Source organism: Vanellus vanellus (assembly GCF_965231255.1).
Source record: "Vanellus vanellus genome assembly, chromosome: 27".
NCBI lineage: Eukaryota > Metazoa > Chordata > Aves > Charadriiformes > Charadriidae > Vanellus > Vanellus vanellus.
In genome coordinates this window covers 2314388-2335283 of record NC_138932.1, presented here as the reverse complement: position 1 = coordinate 2335283, position 20896 = coordinate 2314388, and the positions used below count along the sequence as shown (strand labels likewise).

Below are 20896 nucleotides of genomic sequence, written 5' to 3'. Positions count from 1 at the left end.
ACCGGAGCAAAAAAGGCAAACGTCCAGCCACTGCTCCCACAGCAAAGGTGCCAGGGCAGAAAAGTCATGCTGGTCCTCACTGCCTCCTGGAACCCCTTCAAATGCCCCACACACTTTGGCCCTCTCTGTTTCCTTACACAATCTATCCTCAAAACTACCATTTTTCACTCTCGGCAGCCACCGGAGCAAAAAAGGCAAACGTCCAGCCACTGCTCCCACAGCAAAGGTGCCAGGGCAGAAAAGTCATGCTGGTCCTCACTGCCTCCTGGAACCCCTTCAAATGCCCCACACACTTTGGCCCTCTCTGTTTCCTTACACAATCTATCCTCAAAACTACCATTTTTCACTCTCGGCAGCCTCCACAGCAAAAAAAGGCAAACGTCCAGCCACTGCTCCCACAGCAAAGGTGCCAGGGCAGAAAAGTCATGCTGGTCCTCACTGCCTCCTGGAACCCCTTCAAATGCCCCACACACTTTGGCCCTCTCTGTTTCCTTACACAATCTATCCTCAAAACTACCATTTTTCACTCTCGGCAGCCTCCAGAGCAAAAAAGGCAAACGTCCAGCCACTGCTCCCACAGCAAAGGTGCCAGGGCAGAAAAGTCATGCTGGTCCTCACTGCCTCCTGGAACCCCTTCAAATGCCCCACACACTTTGGCCCTCTCTCTTTCCTTACACAATCTATCCTCAAAACTACCATTTTCACTCTCGGCAGCCTCCGCAGCAAAAAAGGCAAACGTCCAGCCACTGCTCCCACAGCAAAGGTGCCAGGGCAGAAAAGTCATGCTGGTCCTCACTGCCTCCTGGAACCCCTTCAAATGCCCCACACACTTTGGCCCTCTCTGTTTCCTTACACAATCTATCCTCAAAACTACCATTTTTCACTCTCGGCAGCCACCGGAGCAAAAAAGGCAAACGTCCAGCCACTGCTCCCACAGCAAAGGTGCCAGGGCAGAAAAGTCATGCTGGTCCTCACTGCCTCCTGGAACCCCTTCAAATGCCCCACACACTTTGGCCCTCTCTGTTTCCTTGCACAATCTATCCTCAAAACTACCATTTTTCACTCTCGGCAGCCTCCGCAGCAAAAAAGGCAAACGTCCAGCCACTGCTCCCACAGCAAAGGTGCCAGGGCAGAAAAGTCATGCTGGTCCTCACTGCCTCCTGGAACCTCTTCAAATGCCCCACACACTTTGGCCCTCTCTGTTTCCTTACACAATCTATCCTCAAAACTACCATTTTTCACTCTCGGCAGCCTCCGCAGCAAAAAAGGCAAACGTCCAGCCACTGCTCCCACAGCAAAGGTGCCAGGGCAGAAAAGTCATGCTGGTCCTCACTGCCTCCTGGAACCCCTTCAAATGCCCCACACACTTTGGCCCTCTCTGTTTCCTTACACAATCTATCCTCAAAACTACCATTTTTCACTCTCGGCAGCCTCCGCAGCAAAAAAGGCAAACGTCCAGCCACTGCTCCCACAGCAAAGGTGCCAGGGCAGAAAAGTCATGCTGGTCCTCACTGCCTCCTGGAACCCCTTCAAATGCCCCACACACTTGGGCCCTCTCTGTTTCCTTACACAATCTATCCTCAAAACTACCATTTTTCACTCTCGGCAGCCTCCGCAGCAAAAAAGGCAAACGTCCAGCCACTGCTCCCACAGCAAAGGTGCCAGGGCAGAAAAGTCATGCTGGTCCTCACTGCCTCCTGGAACCCCTTCAAATGCCCCACACACTTTGGCCCTCTCTGTTTCCTTACACAATCTATCCTCAAAACTACCATTTTTCACTCTCGGCAGCCACCGGAGCAAAAAAGGCAAACGTCCAGCCACTGCTCCCACAGCAAAGGTGCCAGGGCAGAAAAGTCATGCTGGTCCTCACTGCCTCCTGGAACCCCTTCAAATGCCCCACACACTTTGGCCCTCTCTCTTTCCTTACACAATCTATCCTCAAAACTACCATTTTTCACTCTCGGCAGCCTCCGCAGCAAAAAAGGCAAACGTCCAGCCACTGCTCCCACAGCAAAGGTGCCAGGGCAGAAAAGTCATGCTGGTCCTCACTGCCTCCTGGAACCCCTTCAAATGCCCCACACACTTTGGCCCTCTCTGTTTCCTTACACAATCTATCCTCAAAACTACCATTTTTCACTCTCGGCAGCCTCCGCAGCAAAAAAGGCAAACGTCCAGCCACTGCTCCCACAGCAAAGGTGCCAGGGCAGAAAAGTCATGCTGGTCCTCACTGCCTCCTGGAACCCCTTCAAATGCCCCACACACTTGGGCCCTCTCTGTTTCCTTACACAATCTATCCTCAAAACTACCATTTTTCACTCTCGGCAGCCTCCGCAGCAAAAAAGGCAAACGTCCAGCCACTGCTCCCACAGCAAAGGTGCCAGGGCAGAAAAGTCATGCTGGTCCTCACTGCCTCCTGGAACCCCTTCAAATGCCCCACACACTTTGGCCCTCTCTGTTTCCTTACACAATCTATCCTCAAAACTACCATTTTTCACTCTCGGCAGCCACCGGAGCAAAAAAGGCAAACGTCCAGCCACTGCTCCCACAGCAAAGGTGCCAGGGCAGAAAAGTCATGCTGGTCCTCACTGCCTCCTGGAACCCCTTCAAATGCCCCACACACTTTGGCCCTCTCTCTTTCCTTACACAATCTATCCTCAAAACTACCATTTTTCACTCTCGGCAGCCTCCGCAGCAAAAAAGGCAAACGTCCAGCCACTGCTCCCACAGCAAAGGTGCCAGGGCAGAAAAGTCATGCTGGTCTTCACTGCCTCCTGGAACCCCTTCAAATGCCCCACACACTTTGGCCCTCTCTGTTTCCTTACACAATCTATCCTCAAAACTACCATTTTTCACTCTCGGCAGCCTCCGCAGCAAAAAAGGCAAACGTCCAGACACTGCTCCCACAGCAAAGGTGCCAGGGCAGAAAAGTCATGCTGGTCCTCACTGCCTCCTGGAACCCCTTCAAATGCCCCACACACTTTGGCCCTCTCTCTTTCCTTACACAATCTATCCTCAAAACTACCATTTTTCACTCTCGGCAGCCTCCGCAGCAAAAAAGGCAAACGTCCAGCCACTGCTCCCACAGCAAAGGTGCCAGGGCAGAAAAGTCATGCTGGTCCTCACTGCCTCCTGGAACCCCTTCAAATGCCCCACACACTTTGGCCCTCTCTGTTTCCTTACACAATCTATCCTCAAAACTACCATTTTTCACTCTCGGCAGCCTCCGCAGCAAAAAAGGCAAACGTCCAGCCACTGCTCCCACAGCAAAGGTGCCAGGGCAGAAAAGTCATGCTGGTCCTCACTGCCTCCTGGAACCCCTTCAAATGCCCCACACACTTTGGCCCTCTCTCTTTCCTTACACAATCTATCCTCAAAACTACCATTTTTCACTCTCGGCAGCCTCCGCAGCAAAAAAGGCAAACGTCCAGCCACTGCTCCCACAGCAAAGGTGCCAGGGCAGAAAAGTCATGCTGGTCCTCACTGCCTCCTGGAACCCCTTCAAATGCCCCACACACTTTGGCCCTCTCTCTTTCCTTACACAATCTATCCTCAAAACTACCATTTTTCACTCTCGGCAGCCTCCGCAGCAAAAAAGGCAAACGTCCAGCCACTGCTCCCACAGCAAAGGTGCCAGGGCAGAAAAGTCATGCTGGTCCTCACTGCCTCCTGGAACCCCTTCAAATGCCCCACACACTTTGGCCCTCTCTGTTTCCTTACACAATCTATCCTCAAAACTACCATTTTTCACTCTCGGCAGCCTCCGCAGCAAAAAAGGCAAACGTCCAGCCACTGCTCCCACAGCAAAGGTGCCAGGGCAGAAAAGTCATGCTGGTCCTCACTGCCTCCTGGAACCCCTTCAAATGCCCCACACACTTTGGCCCTCTCTCTTTCCTTACACAATCTATCCTCAAAACTACCATTTTTCACTCTCGGCAGCCTCCGCAGCAAAAAAGGCAAACGTCCAGCCACTGCTCCCACAGCAAAGGTGCCAGGGCAGAAAAGTCATGCTGGTCCTCACTGCCTCCTGGAACCCCTTCAAATGCCCCACACACTTTGGCCCTCTCTCTTTCCTTACACAATCTATCCTCAAAACTACCATTTTTCACTCTCGGCAGCCTCCGCAGCAAAAAAGGCAAACGTCCAGCCACTGCTCCCACAGCAAAGGTGCCAGGGCAGAAAAGTCATGCTGGTCCTCACTGCCTCCTGGAACCCCTTCAAATGCCCCACACACTTTGGCCCTCTCTCTTTCCTTACACAATCTATCCTCAAAACTACCATTTTTCACTCTCGGCAGCCTCCGCAGCAAAAAAGGCAAACGTCCAGCCACTGCTCCCACAGCAAAGGTGCCAGGGCAGAAAAGTCATGCTGGTCCTCACTGCCTCCTGGAACCCCTTCAAATGCCCCACACACTTTGGCCCTCTCTCTTTCCTTACACAATCTATCCTCAAAACTATCATTTTTCACTCTCGGCAGCCTCCGCAGCAAAAAAGGCAAACGTCCAGCCACTGCTCCCACAGCAAAGGTGCCAGGGCAGAAAAGTCATGCTGGTCCTCACTGCCTCCTGGAACCCCTTCAAATGCCCCACACACTTTGGCCCTCTCTGTTTCCTTACACAATCTATCCTCAAAACTACCATTTTTCACTCTCGGCAGCCTCCGCAGCAAAAAAGGCAAACGTCCAGCCACTGCTCCCACAGCAAAGGTGCCAGGGCAGAAAAGTCATGCTGGTCCTCACTGCCTCCTGGAACCCCTTCAAATGCCCCACACACTTTGGCCCTCTCTGTTTCCTTACACAATCTATCCTCAAAACTACCATTTTTCACTCTCGGCAGCCTCCGCAGCAAAAAAGGCAAACGTCCAGCCACTGCTCCCACAGCAAAGGTGCCAGGGCAGAAAAGTCATGCTGGTCCTCACTGCCTCCTGGAACCCCTTCAAATGCCCCACACACTTTGGCCCTCTCTGTTTCCTTACACAATCTATCCTCAAAACTACCATTTTTCACTCTCGGCAGCCTCCGCAGCAAAAAAGGCAAACGTCCAGCCACTGCTCCCACAGCAAAGGTGCCAGGGCAGAAAAGTCATGCTGGTCTTCACTGCCTCCTGGAACCCCTTCAAATGCCCCACACACTTTGGCCCTCTCTGTTTCCTTACACAATCTATCCTCAAAACTACCATTTTTCACTCTCGGCAGCCACCGGAGCAAAAAAGGCAAACGTCCAGCCACTGCTCCCACAGCAAAGGTGCCAGGGCAGAAAAGTCATGCTGGTCCTCACTGCCTCCTGGAACCCCTTCAAATGCCCCACACACTTTGGCCCTCTCTGTTTCCTTACACAATCTATCCTCAAAACTACCATTTTTCACTCTCGGCAGCCTCCGCAGCAAAAAAGGCAAACGTCCAGCCACTGCTCCCACAGCAAAGGTGCCAGGGCAGAAAAGTCATGCTGGTCCTCACTGCCTCCTGGAACCCCTTCAAATGCCCCACACACTTTGGCCCTCTCTGTTTCCTTACACAATCTATCCTCAAAACTACCATTTTTCACTCTCGGCAGCCTCCAGAGCAAAAAAAGGCAAACGTCCAGCCACTGCTCCCACAGCAAAGGTGCCAGGGCAGAAAAGTCATGCTGGTCCTCACTGCCTCCTGGAACCCCTTCAAATGCCCCACACACTTTGGCCCTCTCTGTTTCCTTACACAATCTATCCTCAAAACTACCATTTTTCACTCTCGGCAGCCTCCGCAGCAAAAAAAGGCAAACGTCCAGCCACTGCTCCCACAGCAAAGGTGCCAGGGCAGAAAAGTCATGCTGGTCCTCACTGCCTCCTGGAACCCCTTCAAATGCCCCACACACTTTGGCCCTCTCTCTTTCCTTACACAATCTATCCTCAAAACTACCATTTTTCACTCTCGGCAGCCACCGGAGCAAAAAAGGCAAACGTCCAGCCACTGCTCCCACAGCAAAGGTGCCAGGGCAGAAAAGTCATGCTGGTCCTCACTGCCTCCTGGAACCCCTTCAAATGCCCCACACACTTTGGCCCTCTCTGTTTCCTTGCACAATCTATCCTCAAAACTACCATTTTTCACTCTCGGCAGCCTCCGCAGCAAAAAAGGCAAACGTCCAGCCACTGCTCCCACAGCAAAGGTGCCAGGGCAGAAAAGTCATGCTGGTCCTCACTGCCTCCTGGAACCTCTTCAAATGCCCCACACACTTTGGCCCTCTCTGTTTCCTTACACAATCTATCCTCAAAACTACCATTTTTCACTCTCGGCAGCCTCCGCAGCAAAAAAGGCAAACGTCCAGCCACTGCTCCCACAGCAAAGGTGCCAGGGCAGAAAAGTCATGCTGGTCCTCACTGCCTCCTGGAACCCCTTCAAATGCCCCACACACTTTGGCCCTCTCTGTTTCCTTACACAATCTATCCTCAAAACTACCATTTTTCACTCTCGGCAGCCTCCGCAGCAAAAAAGGCAAACGTCCAGCCACTGCTCCCACAGCAAAGGTGCCAGGGCAGAAAAGTCATGCTGGTCCTCACTGCCTCCTGGAACCCCTTCAAATGCCCCACACACTTGGGCCCTCTCTGTTTCCTTACACAATCTATCCTCAAAACTACCATTTTTCACTCTCGGCAGCCTCCGCAGCAAAAAAGGCAAACGTCCAGCCACTGCTCCCACAGCAAAGGTGCCAGGGCAGAAAAGTCATGCTGGTCCTCACTGCCTCCTGGAACCCCTTCAAATGCCCCACACACTTTGGCCCTCTCTGTTTCCTTACACAATCTATCCTCAAAACTACCATTTTTCACTCTCGGCAGCCACCGGAGCAAAAAAGGCAAACGTCCAGCCACTGCTCCCACAGCAAAGGTGCCAGGGCAGAAAAGTCATGCTGGTCCTCACTGCCTCCTGGAACCCCTTCAAATGCCCCACACACTTTGGCCCTCTCTCTTTCCTTACACAATCTATCCTCAAAACTACCATTTTTCACTCTCGGCAGCCTCCGCAGCAAAAAAGGCAAACGTCCAGCCACTGCTCCCACAGCAAAGGTGCCAGGGCAGAAAAGTCATGCTGGTCTTCACTGCCTCCTGGAACCCCTTCAAATGCCCCACACACTTTGGCCCTCTCTGTTTCCTTACACAATCTATCCTCAAAACTACCATTTTTCCCTCTCGGCAGCCTCCGCAGCAAAAAAGGCAAACGTCCAGCCACTGCTCCCACAGCAAAGGTGCCAGGGCAGAAAAGTCATGCTGGTCCTCACTGCCTCCTGGAACCCCTTCAAATGCCCCACACACTTTGGCCCTCTCTGTTTCCTTACACAATCTATCCTCAAAACTACCATTTTTCACTCTCGGCAGCCTCCGCAGCAAAAAAGGCAAACGTCCAGCCACTGCTCCCACAGCAAAGGTGCCAGGGCAGAAAAGTCATGCTGGTCCTCACTGCCTCCTGGAACCCCTTCAAATGCCCCACACACTTTGGCCCTCTCTGTTTCCTTACACAATCTATCCTCAAAACTACCATTTTTCACTCTCGGCAGCCTCCACAGCAAAAAAAGGCAAACGTCCAGCCACTGCTCCCACAGCAAAGGTGCCAGGGCAGAAAAGTCATGCTGGTCCTCACTGCCTCCTGGAACCCCTTCAAATGCCCCACACACTTTGGCCCTCTCTGTTTCCTTACACAATCTATCCTCAAAACTACCATTTTTCACTCTCGGCAGCCTCCAGAGCAAAAAAAGGCAAACGTCCAGCCACTGCTCCCACAGCAAAGGTGCCAGGGCAGAAAAGTCATGCTGGTCCTCACTGCCTCCTGGAACCCCTTCAAATGCCCCACACACTTTGGCCCTCTCTGTTTCCTTGCACAATCTATCCTCAAAACTACCATTTTTCACTCTCGGCAGCCTCCGCAGCAAAAAAGGCAAACGTCCAGCCACTGCTCCCACAGCAAAGGTGCCAGGGCAGAAAAGTCATGCTGGTCCTCACTGCCTCCTGGAACCTCTTCAAATGCCCCACACACTTTGGCCCTCTCTGTTTCCTTACACAATCTATCCTCAAAACTACCATTTTTCACTCTCGGCAGCCTCCGCAGCAAAAAAGGCAAACGTCCAGCCACTGCTCCCACAGCAAAGGTGCCAGGGCAGAAAAGTCATGCTGGTCCTCACTGCCTCCTGGAACCCCTTCAAATGCCCCACACACTTGGGCCCTCTCTGTTTCCTTACACAATCTATCCTCAAAACTACCATTTTTCACTCTCGGCAGCCTCCGCAGCAAAAAAGGCAAACGTCCAGCCACTGCTCCCACAGCAAAGGTGCCAGGGCAGAAAAGTCATGCTGGTCCTCACTGCCTCCTGGAACCCCTTCAAATGCCCCACACACTTTGGCCCTCTCTGTTTCCTTACACAATCTATCCTCAAAACTACCATTTTTCACTCTCGGCAGCCACCGGAGCAAAAAAGGCAAACGTCCAGCCACTGCTCCCACAGCAAAGGTGCCAGGGCAGAAAAGTCATGCTGGTCCTCACTGCCTCCTGGAACCCCTTCAAATGCCCCACACACTTTGGCCCTCTCTCTTTCCTTACACAATCTATCCTCAAAACTACCATTTTTCACTCTCGGCAGCCTCCGCAGCAAAAAAGGCAAACGTCCAGCCACTGCTCCCACAGCAAAGGTGCCAGGGCAGAAAAGTCATGCTGGTCCTCACTGCCTCCTGGAACCCCTTCAAATGCCCCACACACTTTGGCCCTCTCTCTTTCCTTACACAATCTATCCTCAAAACTACCATTTTTCACTCTCGGCAGCCTCCGCAGCAAAAAAGGCAAACGTCCAGCCACTGCTCCCACAGCAAAGGTGCCAGGGCAGAAAAGTCATGCTGGTCCTCACTGCCTCCTGGAACCCCTTCAAATGCCCCACACACTTTGGCCCTCTCTCTTTCCTTACACAATCTATCCTCAAAACTACCATTTTTCACTCTCGGCAGCCTCCGCAGCAAAAAAGGCAAACGTCCAGCCACTGCTCCCACAGCAAAGGTGCCAGGGCAGAAAAGTCATGCTGGTCCTCACTGCCTCCTGGAACCCCTTCAAATGCCCCACACACTTTGGCCCTCTCTGTTTCCTTACACAATCTATCCTCAAAACTACCATTTTTCACTCTCGGCAGCCTCCGCAGCAAAAAAGGCAAACGTCCAGCCACTGCTCCCACAGCAAAGGTGCCAGGGCAGAAAAGTCATGCTGGTCCTCACTGCCTCCTGGAACCCCTTCAAATGCCCCACACACTTTGGCCCTCTCTCTTTCCTTACACAATCTATCCTCAAAACTACCATTTTTCACTCTCGGCAGCCTCCGCAGCAAAAAAGGCAAACGTCCAGCCACTGCTCCCACAGCAAAGGTGCCAGGGCAGAAAAGTCATGCTGGTCCTCACTGCCTCCTGGAACCCCTTCAAATGCCCCACACACTTTGGCCCTCTCTCTTTCCTTACACAATCTATCCTCAAAACTACCATTTTTCACTCTCGGCAGCCTCCGCAGCAAAAAAGGCAAACGTCCAGCCACTGCTCCCACAGCAAAGGTGCCAGGGCAGAAAAGTCATGCTGGTCCTCACTGCCTCCTGGAACCCCTTCAAATGCCCCACACACTTTGGCCCTCTCTCTTTCCTTACACAATCTATCCTCAAAACTACCATTTTTCACTCTCGGCAGCCTCCGCAGCAAAAAAGGCAAACGTCCAGCCACTGCTCCCACAGCAAAGGTGCCAGGGCAGAAAAGTCATGCTGGTCCTCACTGCCTCCTGGAACCCCTTCAAATGCCCCACACACTTTGGCCCTCTCTCTTTCCTTACACAATCTATCCTCAAAACTATCATTTTTCACTCTCGGCAGCCTCCGCAGCAAAAAAGGCAAACGTCCAGCCACTGCTCCCACAGCAAAGGTGCCAGGGCAGAAAAGTCATGCTGGTCCTCACTGCCTCCTGGAACCCCTTCAAATGCCCCACACACTTTGGCCCTCTCTGTTTCCTTACACAATCTATCCTCAAAACTACCATTTTTCACTCTCGGCAGCCTCCGCAGCAAAAAAGGCAAACGTCCAGCCACTGCTCCCACAGCAAAGGTGCCAGGGCAGAAAAGTCATGCTGGTCCTCACTGCCTCCTGGAACCCCTTCAAATGCCCCACACACTTTGGCCCTCTCTGTTTCCTTACACAATCTATCCTCAAAACTACCATTTTTCACTCTCGGCAGCCTCCGCAGCAAAAAAGGCAAACGTCCAGCCACTGCTCCCACAGCAAAGGTGCCAGGGCAGAAAAGTCATGCTGGTCCTCACTGCCTCCTGGAACCCCTTCAAATGCCCCACACACTTTGGCCCTCTCTGTTTCCTTACACAATCTATCCTCAAAACTACCATTTTTCACTCTCGGCAGCCTCCGCAGCAAAAAAGGCAAACGTCCAGCCACTGCTCCCACAGCAAAGGTGCCAGGGCAGAAAAGTCATGCTGGTCTTCACTGCCTCCTGGAACCCCTTCAAATGCCCCACACACTTTGGCCCTCTCTCTTTCCTTACACAATCTATCCTCAAAACTACCATTTTTCACTCTCGGCAGCCACCGGAGCAAAAAAGGCAAACGTCCAGCCACTGCTCCCACAGCAAAGGTGCCAGGGCAGAAAAGTCATGCTGGTCCTCACTGCCTCCTGGAACCCCTTCAAATGCCCCACACACTTTGGCCCTCTCTGTTTCCTTGCACAATCTATCCTCAAAACTACCATTTTTCACTCTCGGCAGCCTCCGCAGCAAAAAAGGCAAACGTCCAGCCACTGCTCCCACAGCAAAGGTGCCAGGGCAGAAAAGTCATGCTGGTCCTCACTGCCTCCTGGAACCTCTTCAAATGCCCCACACACTTTGGCCCTCTCTGTTTCCTTACACAATCTATCCTCAAAACTACCATTTTTCACTCTCGGCAGCCTCCGCAGCAAAAAAGGCAAACGTCCAGCCACTGCTCCCACAGCAAAGGTGCCAGGGCAGAAAAGTCATGCTGGTCCTCACTGCCTCCTGGAACCCCTTCAAATGCCCCACACACTTTGGCCCTCTCTGTTTCCTTACACAATCTATCCTCAAAACTACCATTTTTCACTCTCGGCAGCCTCCGCAGCAAAAAAGGCAAACGTCCAGCCACTGCTCCCACAGCAAAGGTGCCAGGGCAGAAAAGTCATGCTGGTCCTCACTGCCTCCTGGAACCCCTTCAAATGCCCCACACACTTGGGCCCTCTCTGTTTCCTTACACAATCTATCCTCAAAACTACCATTTTTCACTCTCGGCAGCCTCCGCAGCAAAAAAGGCAAACGTCCAGCCACTGCTCCCACAGCAAAGGTGCCAGGGCAGAAAAGTCATGCTGGTCCTCACTGCCTCCTGGAACCCCTTCAAATGCCCCACACACTTTGGCCCTCTCTGTTTCCTTACACAATCTATCCTCAAAACTACCATTTTTCACTCTCGGCAGCCACCGGAGCAAAAAAGGCAAACGTCCAGCCACTGCTCCCACAGCAAAGGTGCCAGGGCAGAAAAGTCATGCTGGTCCTCACTGCCTCCTGGAACCCCTTCAAATGCCCCACACACTTTGGCCCTCTCTCTTTCCTTACACAATCTATCCTCAAAACTACCATTTTTCACTCTCGGCAGCCTCCGCAGCAAAAAAGGCAAACGTCCAGCCACTGCTCCCACAGCAAAGGTGCCAGGGCAGAAAAGTCATGCTGGTCTTCACTGCCTCCTGGAACCCCTTCAAATGCCCCACACACTTTGGCCCTCTCTCTTTCCTTACACAATCTATCCTCAAAACTACCATTTTTCCCTCTCGGCAGCCTCCGCAGCAAAAAAGGCAAACGTCCAGCCACTGCTCCCACAGCAAAGGTGCCAGGGCAGAAAAGTCATGCTGGTCCTCACTGCCTCCTGGAACCCCTTCAAATGCCCCACACACTTTGGCCCTCTCTGTTTCCTTACACAATCTATCCTCAAAACTACCATTTTTCACTCTCGGCAGCCTCCGCAGCAAAAAAGGCAAACGTCCAGCCACTGCTCCCACAGCAAAGGTGCCAGGGCAGAAAAGTCATGCTGGTCCTCACTGCCTCCTGGAACCCCTTCAAATGCCCCACACACTTTGGCCCTCTCTCTTTCCTTACACAATCTATCCTCAAAACTACCATTTTTCACTCTCGGCAGCCTCCGCAGCAAAAAAGGCAAACGTCCACCCACTGCTCCCACAGCAAAGGTGCCAGGGCAGAAAAGTCATGCTGGTCCTCACTGCCTCCTGGAACCCCTTCAAATGCCCCACACACTTTGGCCCTCTCTCTTTCCTTACACGATCTATCCTCAAAACTACCATTTTTCACTCTCGGCAGCCTCCGCAGCAAAAAAGGCAAACGTCCAGCCACTGCTCCCACAGCAAAGGTGCCAGGGCAGAAAAGTCACGCTGGTCCTCACTGCCTCCTGGAACCCCTTCAAATGCCCCACACACTTTGGCCCTCTCTGTTTCCTTACACAATCTATCCTCAAAACTACCATTTTTCACTCTTGGCAGCCTCAGGAGCAAAAAAGGCAAACGTCCAGCCACTGCTCCCACAGCAAAGGTGCCAGGGCAGAAAAGTCATGCTGGTCCTCACTGCCTCCTGGAACCCCTTCAAATGCCCCACACACTTTGGCCCTCTCTGTTTCCTTACACAATCTATCCTCAAAACTACCATTTTTCACTCTCGGCAGCCTCCGCAGCAAAAAAGGCAAACGTCCAGCCACTGCTCCCACAGCAAAGGTGCCAGGGCAGAAAAGTCATGCTGGTCCTCACTGCCTCCTGGAACCCCTTCAAATGCCCCACACACTTGGGCCCTCTCTGCTTTCCTACGCAATCTATCCTCAAAACCACATCTTTTCACTGGGACCCACATCATGGGCAACTGCATCACGGTGGTGAGTGCCTCCCCCTTCCTCCTCGCCTGCGGCTTCTCCCCATGGGGTTCCCATCCTGCTTGGGGCCACATGGGTGCACATGGGTGGGGAGCAGTGCCACAGCTCGCAGTAGGCACTGGTGGCAAACACCGGCAGATGGCTGGGTGGGGTTTGCAACCCTCCTTTGGGACTGTAAGAAAATTGGGGCTTTCATGCACAGGCCGGGCAGCCTGGAGCAATTCCACGCCTCTGAGGTATCAGCTGCAGGTGGCCTCCCCTGATAAATGGCACTGCTCAACCTGCACCAGGAGTGTATCCCTCCCCGATAAATGGCACTGCTCAACCTGCACCAGGGCTGTCTGTGAATCCCCCGGGCACCAGCGGGGCAGCAGCTCCACAACGGGGAGCAGCGGCCCATCAGAGGGGATGTCTCAGCCGATGCCATGGGATGTGGGCACCTGTGGGTGGTTGGGCACGTCCCTGTCTGACGCCCACTGGTCTCCTTCACAGAGCCGCAATGTCCTGGAGAGCGAGAACTCCCTGGACCTGCTGGACATCCTGGGCAACCTCTCCTACGATGACAGCAACATGACCTTCCTGGACTACGATGCTGCACCCTGCCACAATCAGTACTGTCACCTCTTCCAGCGTGTGGCCCCTGCCTTCCTGGCCGTCATCTGCGCTGCAGCCAGCCTGGGCACTGGGGTGCTGCTGGTGGCACTGGCCAAGCGGCCACACGCCTGGGGCTGGCCCCAGGGCCGAGCACTGGTGGCCCAGCTGGCAGCTGGGACAAGTCTCTTCGCTGCCCTTCTGCCACCGGTTGCGGTGGGCATCGGGTGGGGCTGGCGGCTGGGCACAGGGCTGTGCAGGGTCACCCACCTGCTGTGGCACTGGAGCCTCTTTGCCCAGGGGCTGCTGGTGGGCAGCGGCTCCTGCAGCACTGCCTGGTGCCGCTGGGACTCCCGGAGCCGGCGGCTGGCCGTGGCCGTTTGGGCCGGGGCACTTCTGCTGGCAACACCAGCAGCTCTCACCAGCGGCACGGTGGCTGCCCCGGAGATGACCTGCATCCGCCAGAGCGTGGACATCCGCTCCCCGGTGTACCTGCTGCACCTCGCCCTCTGCCTCTGCCTCTTCCTGCTCCTGCCGGCAGTGCTGCTGGTGGCCACACTGGCCATGCCGCGGCTGAGGGCGGGCTGGGAGCCAGGCATGGTCGTGAGCTGGCTCTTCTTTGGGCTCTGGGTGCCTTACGGCGTGGGGCTGGCCATGGATTTGCAAGCCCGACTGCTGCAGCCCACCTGTGGCACCTTCGAGCACTTTGACTACGTGCTGGGGCTGAGCGAGGGGCTGGGGGTGCTGCACTGCTGCCTGGGGCCCGCGGCACTGCTCGCTGCCCGGCTCTGCCGCCACAGCGCAGGCGCCCACGGCAGTTACTGAGCTCCTGCGGCAGCTGAGGGCCCCGTGCTGGCCACTGGCACCCCGACCTCCAGCAACGTCCCTGCTCCACGCAGTGTCCACCACCAGCCCCACAGCTCCTGCCCCACAGGCAACACTACCCCAGGACCCAATGGAGGGCAACGTGGCCACCAGGCTTGGTGCCTCTCCTCCCTCCATCCCCTTCCTTGGAGTCTCAGCCCCACTGTTTGGGGCCAGACACCCTGATTTGCTCAGTAGAGACAGTCCCGGGGTGCCTCAAGCATCTCCCCAAGACCCCGGCAGGTGTCAGCCCCAGGCTCCTGCACACCTGTGGGGACCCCCGAGGTTTGGCCCCAGCCCCCCCAGCTCCGCGGGGAGATTTCAGCAGGCAGACAGGGCAGCGGCCATGCGAAACGATGGAGGATTTTTCACTCCCTCCCAACAACCCGAGTGTCGCATCCGAGATCAGCCAGTGGGAATTATACACAATATATACATCTGTCAGAGCCGCTCGCCAAGCCCAGTTAATGGTAGGGTCTGGGAGGGGCAGGGGGGCACAGGGGGTGACATCCACCACCTCCGGCCAGGTGCCCACAGGCCAAGGAATGGGAAGTGGGAGGCGTGTGCTCCTTGTGCCTCCAAATTACCAGAAAAAGTTCATGATGAAGCTCTACAGTCTATTACCAGGAAGCGAGGTAATTTACATCCAGCACTGGAGTCATCTGAGCCGCGCGCCTCCATTCCCACGAGGGATGGCCGCGTGCAGTCACGAGGTACACGGGTGTGGATGGAGAGATGGAGGGGGGGCAATGGAGGGGCATGAGGCTGTGCCCGGGACCTGCCCACCCGTGGGGTCCAGGGTCCAGCATGGTGGCACACAAGGAGTAACCTTGTCTGAGGCAAACCCTGCGGGACCTGGGGGCTCATCCCTGGTAAACTGAGGGACTGACTCAGTGGAGAACGAGCCCACAACGTCCCCAAAAAGGGGACGACCACCGTGGCCAAGAGCATCCTGCTGTTGCCCTGGCCCCCGCCATCCCCAGCCCAGACCCCTCCCCAGCAGCCAGCCCAGCACCATTGTTACAGTGCCCAGAGCAGATGAAACCCTCCTGCCCAACCAGGCTGCACCCGGGCTGGGAGCACAGCGCTCTGCTCTGGCCCCATCTGCTCGCAGGAGGATGCACAGATGCCCCTAGAGGATGCCCAGACCACAGACACCCTTGAAGATAACGGACCTTTGGCCGCTTGGCTCTGCTGCAGTTTATTCTGCCACCTGGTGCCCACAGGGCTCTGGCTTTGGGCTCCATCCCTTTGGTCAGGACCAGGAGAGCAGAGCCCGGGGACGTGCCCAAGAGCCGTGGGTCAGGGCAAGGGAGCCGGGGACAGCTTCCCCTGTGCCTCTTGGATGAGCCGAGGTCAAACTGGGTCTCTCCCACAGGGGGGTTGCCCGGGGGGGTGAGAGGAGAGGACCGAGGCGAAGTCACGCGGCCGAGGTGCCCCCGCTGCCCGGGTGGGCACGCGCCCGGGGCACAGCTCCAAGGGGAGCCCCGTGCAGGCGGGTGACCCCAGGTCTTGCGGCATGGCGTGAAATTGCTCCTCCGGGGCATGGCAGGCTGCTGCGGACAGGATTGGGGGGATGCGGCTTCCCTCCCACCCTCTGGCCAATAAACCTGGCAGGCGGCAGCCCCATGCCAAAGCAGCTCCTCTCCCAGCACCAACCGCAGTGCCTGGGACCATGGGCCAGCTGCAGCTCTGGATTGCTGTCCTGGCTGGGCTCTCAGGGATCGTGGCCCAGGAAGGTAGGGGGGACACTGGGGGACAGGAGCCGGCACGAGGCAGGACAGGTCTGGGGGAGGACACATGGCAGCGGCACTTGGAGCCCTCTGCTTTAAGCCAAAGCCCAGTCAGTGGGCCTGGGGGATGCCAGAGCAAGGCTGGGGTCTGCAGAGGGGATGTCAGGGACGCAGAGTCACCCGGGGGAGACAGAGGAAGAGGCTCAGAGGCAGTTGGAGGGGGCTGCAGGACACCCCAACCTCCCGCCGCGTCCCCTCTCTTGTCCCCCAGACCTGTACCGAAAAGTGTTCGTCTTCCGGAATGACCCCAGCGATGCCTATGTGGTGCTGCGGGCAAAGCTCGAGCAGCCACTGCAGAACTTCACCCTGTGCCTGCGGTCCTACACCGACCTGACCCGGCCCCACAGCCTCTTCTCCTATGCCACCAAGGTGCAGGACAACGAGATCCTCCTTTTCAAGCCCAAGCCCAGCGAGTACCGGCTCTACGTGGGGGGCAAGTTCGTCACCTTCCGCGTCCCCGAGGGCCGTGGGGATTGGGAGCACGTCTGCGCCAGCTGGGAGTCCAGCACCGGCATCGCTGAATTTTGGCTCAACGGGAAGCCCTGGCCCCGCAAGGGGCTGCAGAGGGGCTACACGGTGGGGGCGGAGGCGTCTATCCTGCTGGGGCAGGAGCAGGACGCCTTCGGGGGCGGCTTTGACGTCTACAACTCCTTCTTGGGCGAGCTGGCCGACGTCTACCTGTGGGACATGGGGCTGTCCCCAGACAAGATGCGAGCTGCCTACCAGTCCCTGCGCCTCCCACCCGCTGTCCTGGCCTGGAAGAGCCTGAGCTACGAGGTGAAAGGCGACGTGGTGGTGAAACCCCGGCTCCGGGAGGCGCTGGGGCCATGAGAGCCAGCAGCGTCCAAACGGGGTGGCCTCAGCCCCCAGTCTCCCCTCCCTGTCCCTGTCACCCCTTCGCCTTCACAACCCCCCAAGAAGAAGGTGCCACCTGCGTGCATGAGGCGAGTGAGCACCAGACATGGGCTTATGGTTCAATGGGAAGTCCTGGCCCCGAAAGGGGCTGCAGAGGGGCTACACGGTGGGGGCGGAGGCGGCCATCCCGCTGGGGCAGAAGCAGCAGCAGAATGCCTTCGGGGGCAGCTTTGATGTCCGGCAGTCCTTTGCGGGGGAAATGTCCTCTGTGTACATGTGGGACACGGGGATCTCCACCGCAGGGGTGGTGGCGGCCATACAGAACAGCCCTGATGAAGCCCCCATCTTCGGCTGGAGAAACTTCCCCTACAAGACCGTGGGAGAGGTGTACCTGAAGCCCTGAGGCCCCACACGGGGGGCTGGTGTGCTCCTGCACTCTCGCTCGCAGTGGCCGGCAAGCACTGGGCGAGCCGTGATTGCCACAGGGGCTGCGACCCCCTCCCTTCCCTGCTGTGTAACCCCCCCCAAACCCACCCAGCTTCACATAAATGAAGAAATGTGTTTGAAAAGCTGCAATGGTCTTTGCCGTGCGCATTGAAGCCCACCAAAGCTCGGCGTGGCTCAGGTAATTAATCCAGGCTCAGAAAACTCATTATGCGCAGGTCGGTGGGAGAGGAGGAAGGGGGACGAAGCGGGGGAAGGGGGTCCCACTCCTGTCCCAGGGACACTGGGATCACTGGGGCCAGGGAGGAGCGGGGAGACGGAGAGGGGGCACCCCTTTGCCCAGCAATGGGGGACGTACACCCCAACCAGCCCCAGGGCACTGAGGGGGCGGCCAAGGCCGGGAGGGGCAGCCCCGTGTCCTGGAGCCCCCCGGGGAGGGGGGGGGAACAGTCCCGGAACCCCGCGCGGTGCAGCCCCGTGTTCCCGCGGCCGGCGCAGCCCCGCCGCTGGCTGCCGAGCCCCGCCCGCCCGCGACGCCGCTTCCTGCAGGGCCCGGGGCCACTCCGCTCAGCAGCCGCGCGGCCTCCCCGGTACGGTGGGGCGGGGGGAGGCCGGGCCGGTGCGGGGCCTCGCTCGGGGCAGAGCGCGGGGGCCCGGCCCGGCCCGGCCTGGCCCGGGCAGTGCGGCCTACGCGGAGCTGCGGCCCGTGCGGGGCTGCCGGGGAGGGGCGGGCCTGTTCGCGGGGATGGGCCTGGGGATCTCGGGGGACGGAACTGGGGGTCGCAGGGACGTGGCTGGGAGTCCCGGGGGGCCTGGCCATGGTCTACCGGGGGGGGGGGGGTGCTGGGAGTGCCATGGGGCCTGTACGGGGGGGGGGGGGGTGCCAGGGCTGGCTAGGGGTCCTTACCCCTAGACTGTCTTGGACACAGTCGTCTGGGGGGCCTGAATGGGGGGGTGCCAGGGGGCCCTGAACAGTCTTCCAGGGGTTTGGCCTGCCGGAGTCCCCAGAGCAGCCCTGTCCCCAGGGAACGTGGTGGCACAGCCCCGTGGTGCCGATCCCTGCAGGCGATGGGAGCGTCTGAGCCCCCCAACTTCTCGTGGGTAGCAGAGGGGCGGCTGGCGGGGATGGCCATGCCGCGGGAGCCAGGGCACTACCGGTTCCTGCTGGCCCAGGGCGTGCGGCACCTGGTGTCGCTGTCGGAGCGGGCACCCCCCCACCACGGCTGCTGCCCTGCCATCCGGCTCCACCGGCTCCGTGTGCCCGACTTCACCCCCCCAACGCCCGAGCAGATCCAGAGCTTCCTGCAGCTGGTGGAGGAGGCCAATGCCCGCGGCGAGGTACGGCGGGGGGCACGCCACACCGGGGTGACACCACGGGGGGTGGCACTGCAGGGAGGAGGAGGTGGCAGCCAGGGAGAGGTTACGCCGATGGGTAACACCATGGGGTCAACGGCTGTAACACCAAGGGGTGATGCTGGGGAGCACAGGGCAGGCAGGTGGGCTGCAGCGGGGACACCTGCAATCCCTCCGTGCCGGTGCCAGCTGACGGTGCGGCACTGCCGGCCAGGCCGTGGCAGTGCACTGCATGCTGGGACACGGCCGGACGGGCACCATGCTGGCCTGCTACCTTGCAAAGGCGCAGAAAATGAGTGGCAACGATGCCATCCGGGAGGTCCGGCGGCTGCGGCCTGGCTCCATCGAGACGCGGGAGCAGGAGCAAGCCGTGATCCAGTTCTGCCAGCGCGTTTGGTAGGTACTGCCCCGCAGTGGAGAGTCCTGTCTCTGTCACTGACTTCCCCGGAGGGGCTCCCTGTGCCACGCTGGGGCCATGGCTGGTGGCATGCTGGGCACAGCAAGCGGGAGAAGAGCTACAGGTCCCAAAGCCCAGTTTGCCAATGGTATCTGCCCCACCGCAGCGCTGGAGAGGACAACGCAGAGGCGTGAGCACAACCAACTCCTGGGGGCAGTGTGTGCTGGACAGGTTCAATGGGGACAGTCACCCCCAAGCGCTGCTGTCTGTCCCCTCACACATTAAAGGACTCTCCTGCCGCTTCTCTCCAGGTCTGTGTGTGGGGAATTGGTGGGCAGCACACGCGCTCACGGCTCTGCCGGGTTCCCTGGGACCCCACTGCGCCACCCGGCTTGGTTGGCAGCGGCACCCCAGGCTGTGGGGTCCTGGCTCTTGGGTCTCTGCCTGGCCTCGGACCTTGGGGAGTGCGAGCGGCTCTGCTTCGGGCACTGGCAGGCGGGCCCCCGAGCTGGTCACCCGCCAAAGTGGTGACGCCATGCAGAGGGTGGCAGCCACGTCAGCGCACGGGGGCCGGCCCGGGACGTTGATGCTTAAAGTGAAGCTTAGACGGAATTTAGGCATCTCTGTCCAAAAGTCCAATCCTGGAAATCTCTTCTCAGCTGGTCCTAACCTTGGTGGCATTTAAATCCTAAGTGCAAGAAGTGTCACCGTCCCCATTCCCGGACATGTGGCACATGGCCGGGAGCGCTTGGCGCTCACTGGGCACGAGTGCTGCATCTGTGCCCCAGGCTGGTGGGGCCATTGCCTCCGACAGGCAGCTCCACAGCCCCAAAATGTTGTTCTGAAACCCCAAAACGTCATCGTCTTCCCTTGGGAACGAAGCACCAGGGTGGTTGCCCTGGGCACTGCTGCCAAAGTGGCTGTGCCTCACTCAGAGCCGTGGCTGGGGGTGACTGACTGTCTTGGTGCGGCCGTAGCACCCTGGTGTCCCCTCTCCTGGACCTGGCTCCTCCAGCAGGGCCTGCGGTGGGATGGGCAGGGACAGAGGAGGTGACTGGGGGGATGTCTCCACTGTGGGGTGCACAGCACCCCAAAAAGCAGGGGATAGAAAACAGCCCCCGGCTCTGCCAGGTGCTCCATGGCCCTTCCCCAGTGGAGCCGCAGGAAGCACCTGTGTCCCATGAGCGATGCCGTGGCTCCGGTGTGGGCTGTGACACCACACAGCGACATGGGGCTGTTTGGGGGTGCTCGACTGCCTGCACCCCTTGCCTGGGGCATGAATGGCTGGGGGAGCCCAGATCCACACGAGGGGACAGGGGGGACGGGGACAGGGATGACGGGGATGATGGGGACGGGGCAGCACCATCGAGCCACAGTGCCTAAGCCTGTGGGAGCCACAGGACTCACATGGGCCCGTGAGATGCAGGAAAGCAGCTTAACCGCAGAATTATTTACTTTAACTCCTCTTTCTTTAGCTCTGTCCTTAATAGTCTCCCAGGCTCAGGGGGCCGGGCCAGGCCGGGCTGACAGGGGGGACCACAAGACCCCCCTGCCCCAGGGAAGGGGGGCCCCAGCAGCCCCGACCCAGCGCTCAGCGCCACTCCTGAGACTCGGCAGTGCCGCGGAGCAGGGCCCGGCTCGGCGCATGCAGTCTGGCATAGCCATGCTCAGCCCTCGATGCCGGGCT

General features: G+C 57.7%; 3 protein-coding genes across 5 annotated transcripts; all 3 read left to right on the top strand.

Moving 5' to 3' along the window:
• Positions 1–12894: 12894 nt before the first annotated feature.
• Positions 12895–14328, top strand: ACKR1 (atypical chemokine receptor 1 (Duffy blood group); the record flags this gene model as incomplete). Its single annotated transcript, XM_082496106.1, has 2 exons — positions 12895–12915; positions 13405–14328. 2 exons carry the CDS (start codon positions 12895–12897, stop codon positions 14326–14328), a joined length of 945 nt encoding a protein of 314 aa, XP_082352232.1.
• A 1714-nt stretch (positions 14329–16042) lies between these two features.
• APCS (amyloid P component, serum) lies at positions 16043–16991 on the top strand (the record flags this gene model as incomplete). The annotated part of the gene is made up of 2 exons (XM_082496105.1): positions 16043–16106; positions 16372–16991. The coding sequence occupies 2 exons, from the start codon at positions 16043–16045 to the stop codon at positions 16989–16991; spliced, it is 684 nt and encodes a 227-aa protein (XP_082352231.1).
• A 1008-nt stretch (positions 16992–17999) lies between these two features.
• On the top strand, positions 18000–19510 carry DUSP23 (dual specificity phosphatase 23). Of its 3 annotated transcripts, none has more exons than XM_082495908.1 (4): positions 18000–18049; positions 18525–18797; positions 19027–19208; positions 19376–19510. In XM_082495908.1, the coding sequence occupies exons 2-4, from the start codon at positions 18528–18530 to the stop codon at positions 19401–19403; spliced, it is 480 nt and encodes a 159-aa protein (XP_082352034.1). In that variant the 5' UTR covers positions 18000–18049; positions 18525–18527; the 3' UTR covers positions 19404–19510. The 3 variants fall into 3 exon arrangements, with proteins under 3 accessions (XP_082352034.1, XP_082352033.1, XP_082352035.1); XM_082495907.1 differs by having other exon boundaries at positions 18008–18049; positions 18485–18797; XM_082495909.1 differs by lacking the exon at positions 18000–18049 and having other exon boundaries at positions 18340–18797; positions 19096–19208.
• The last annotated feature ends 1386 nt before the right edge of the window (positions 19511–20896 follow it).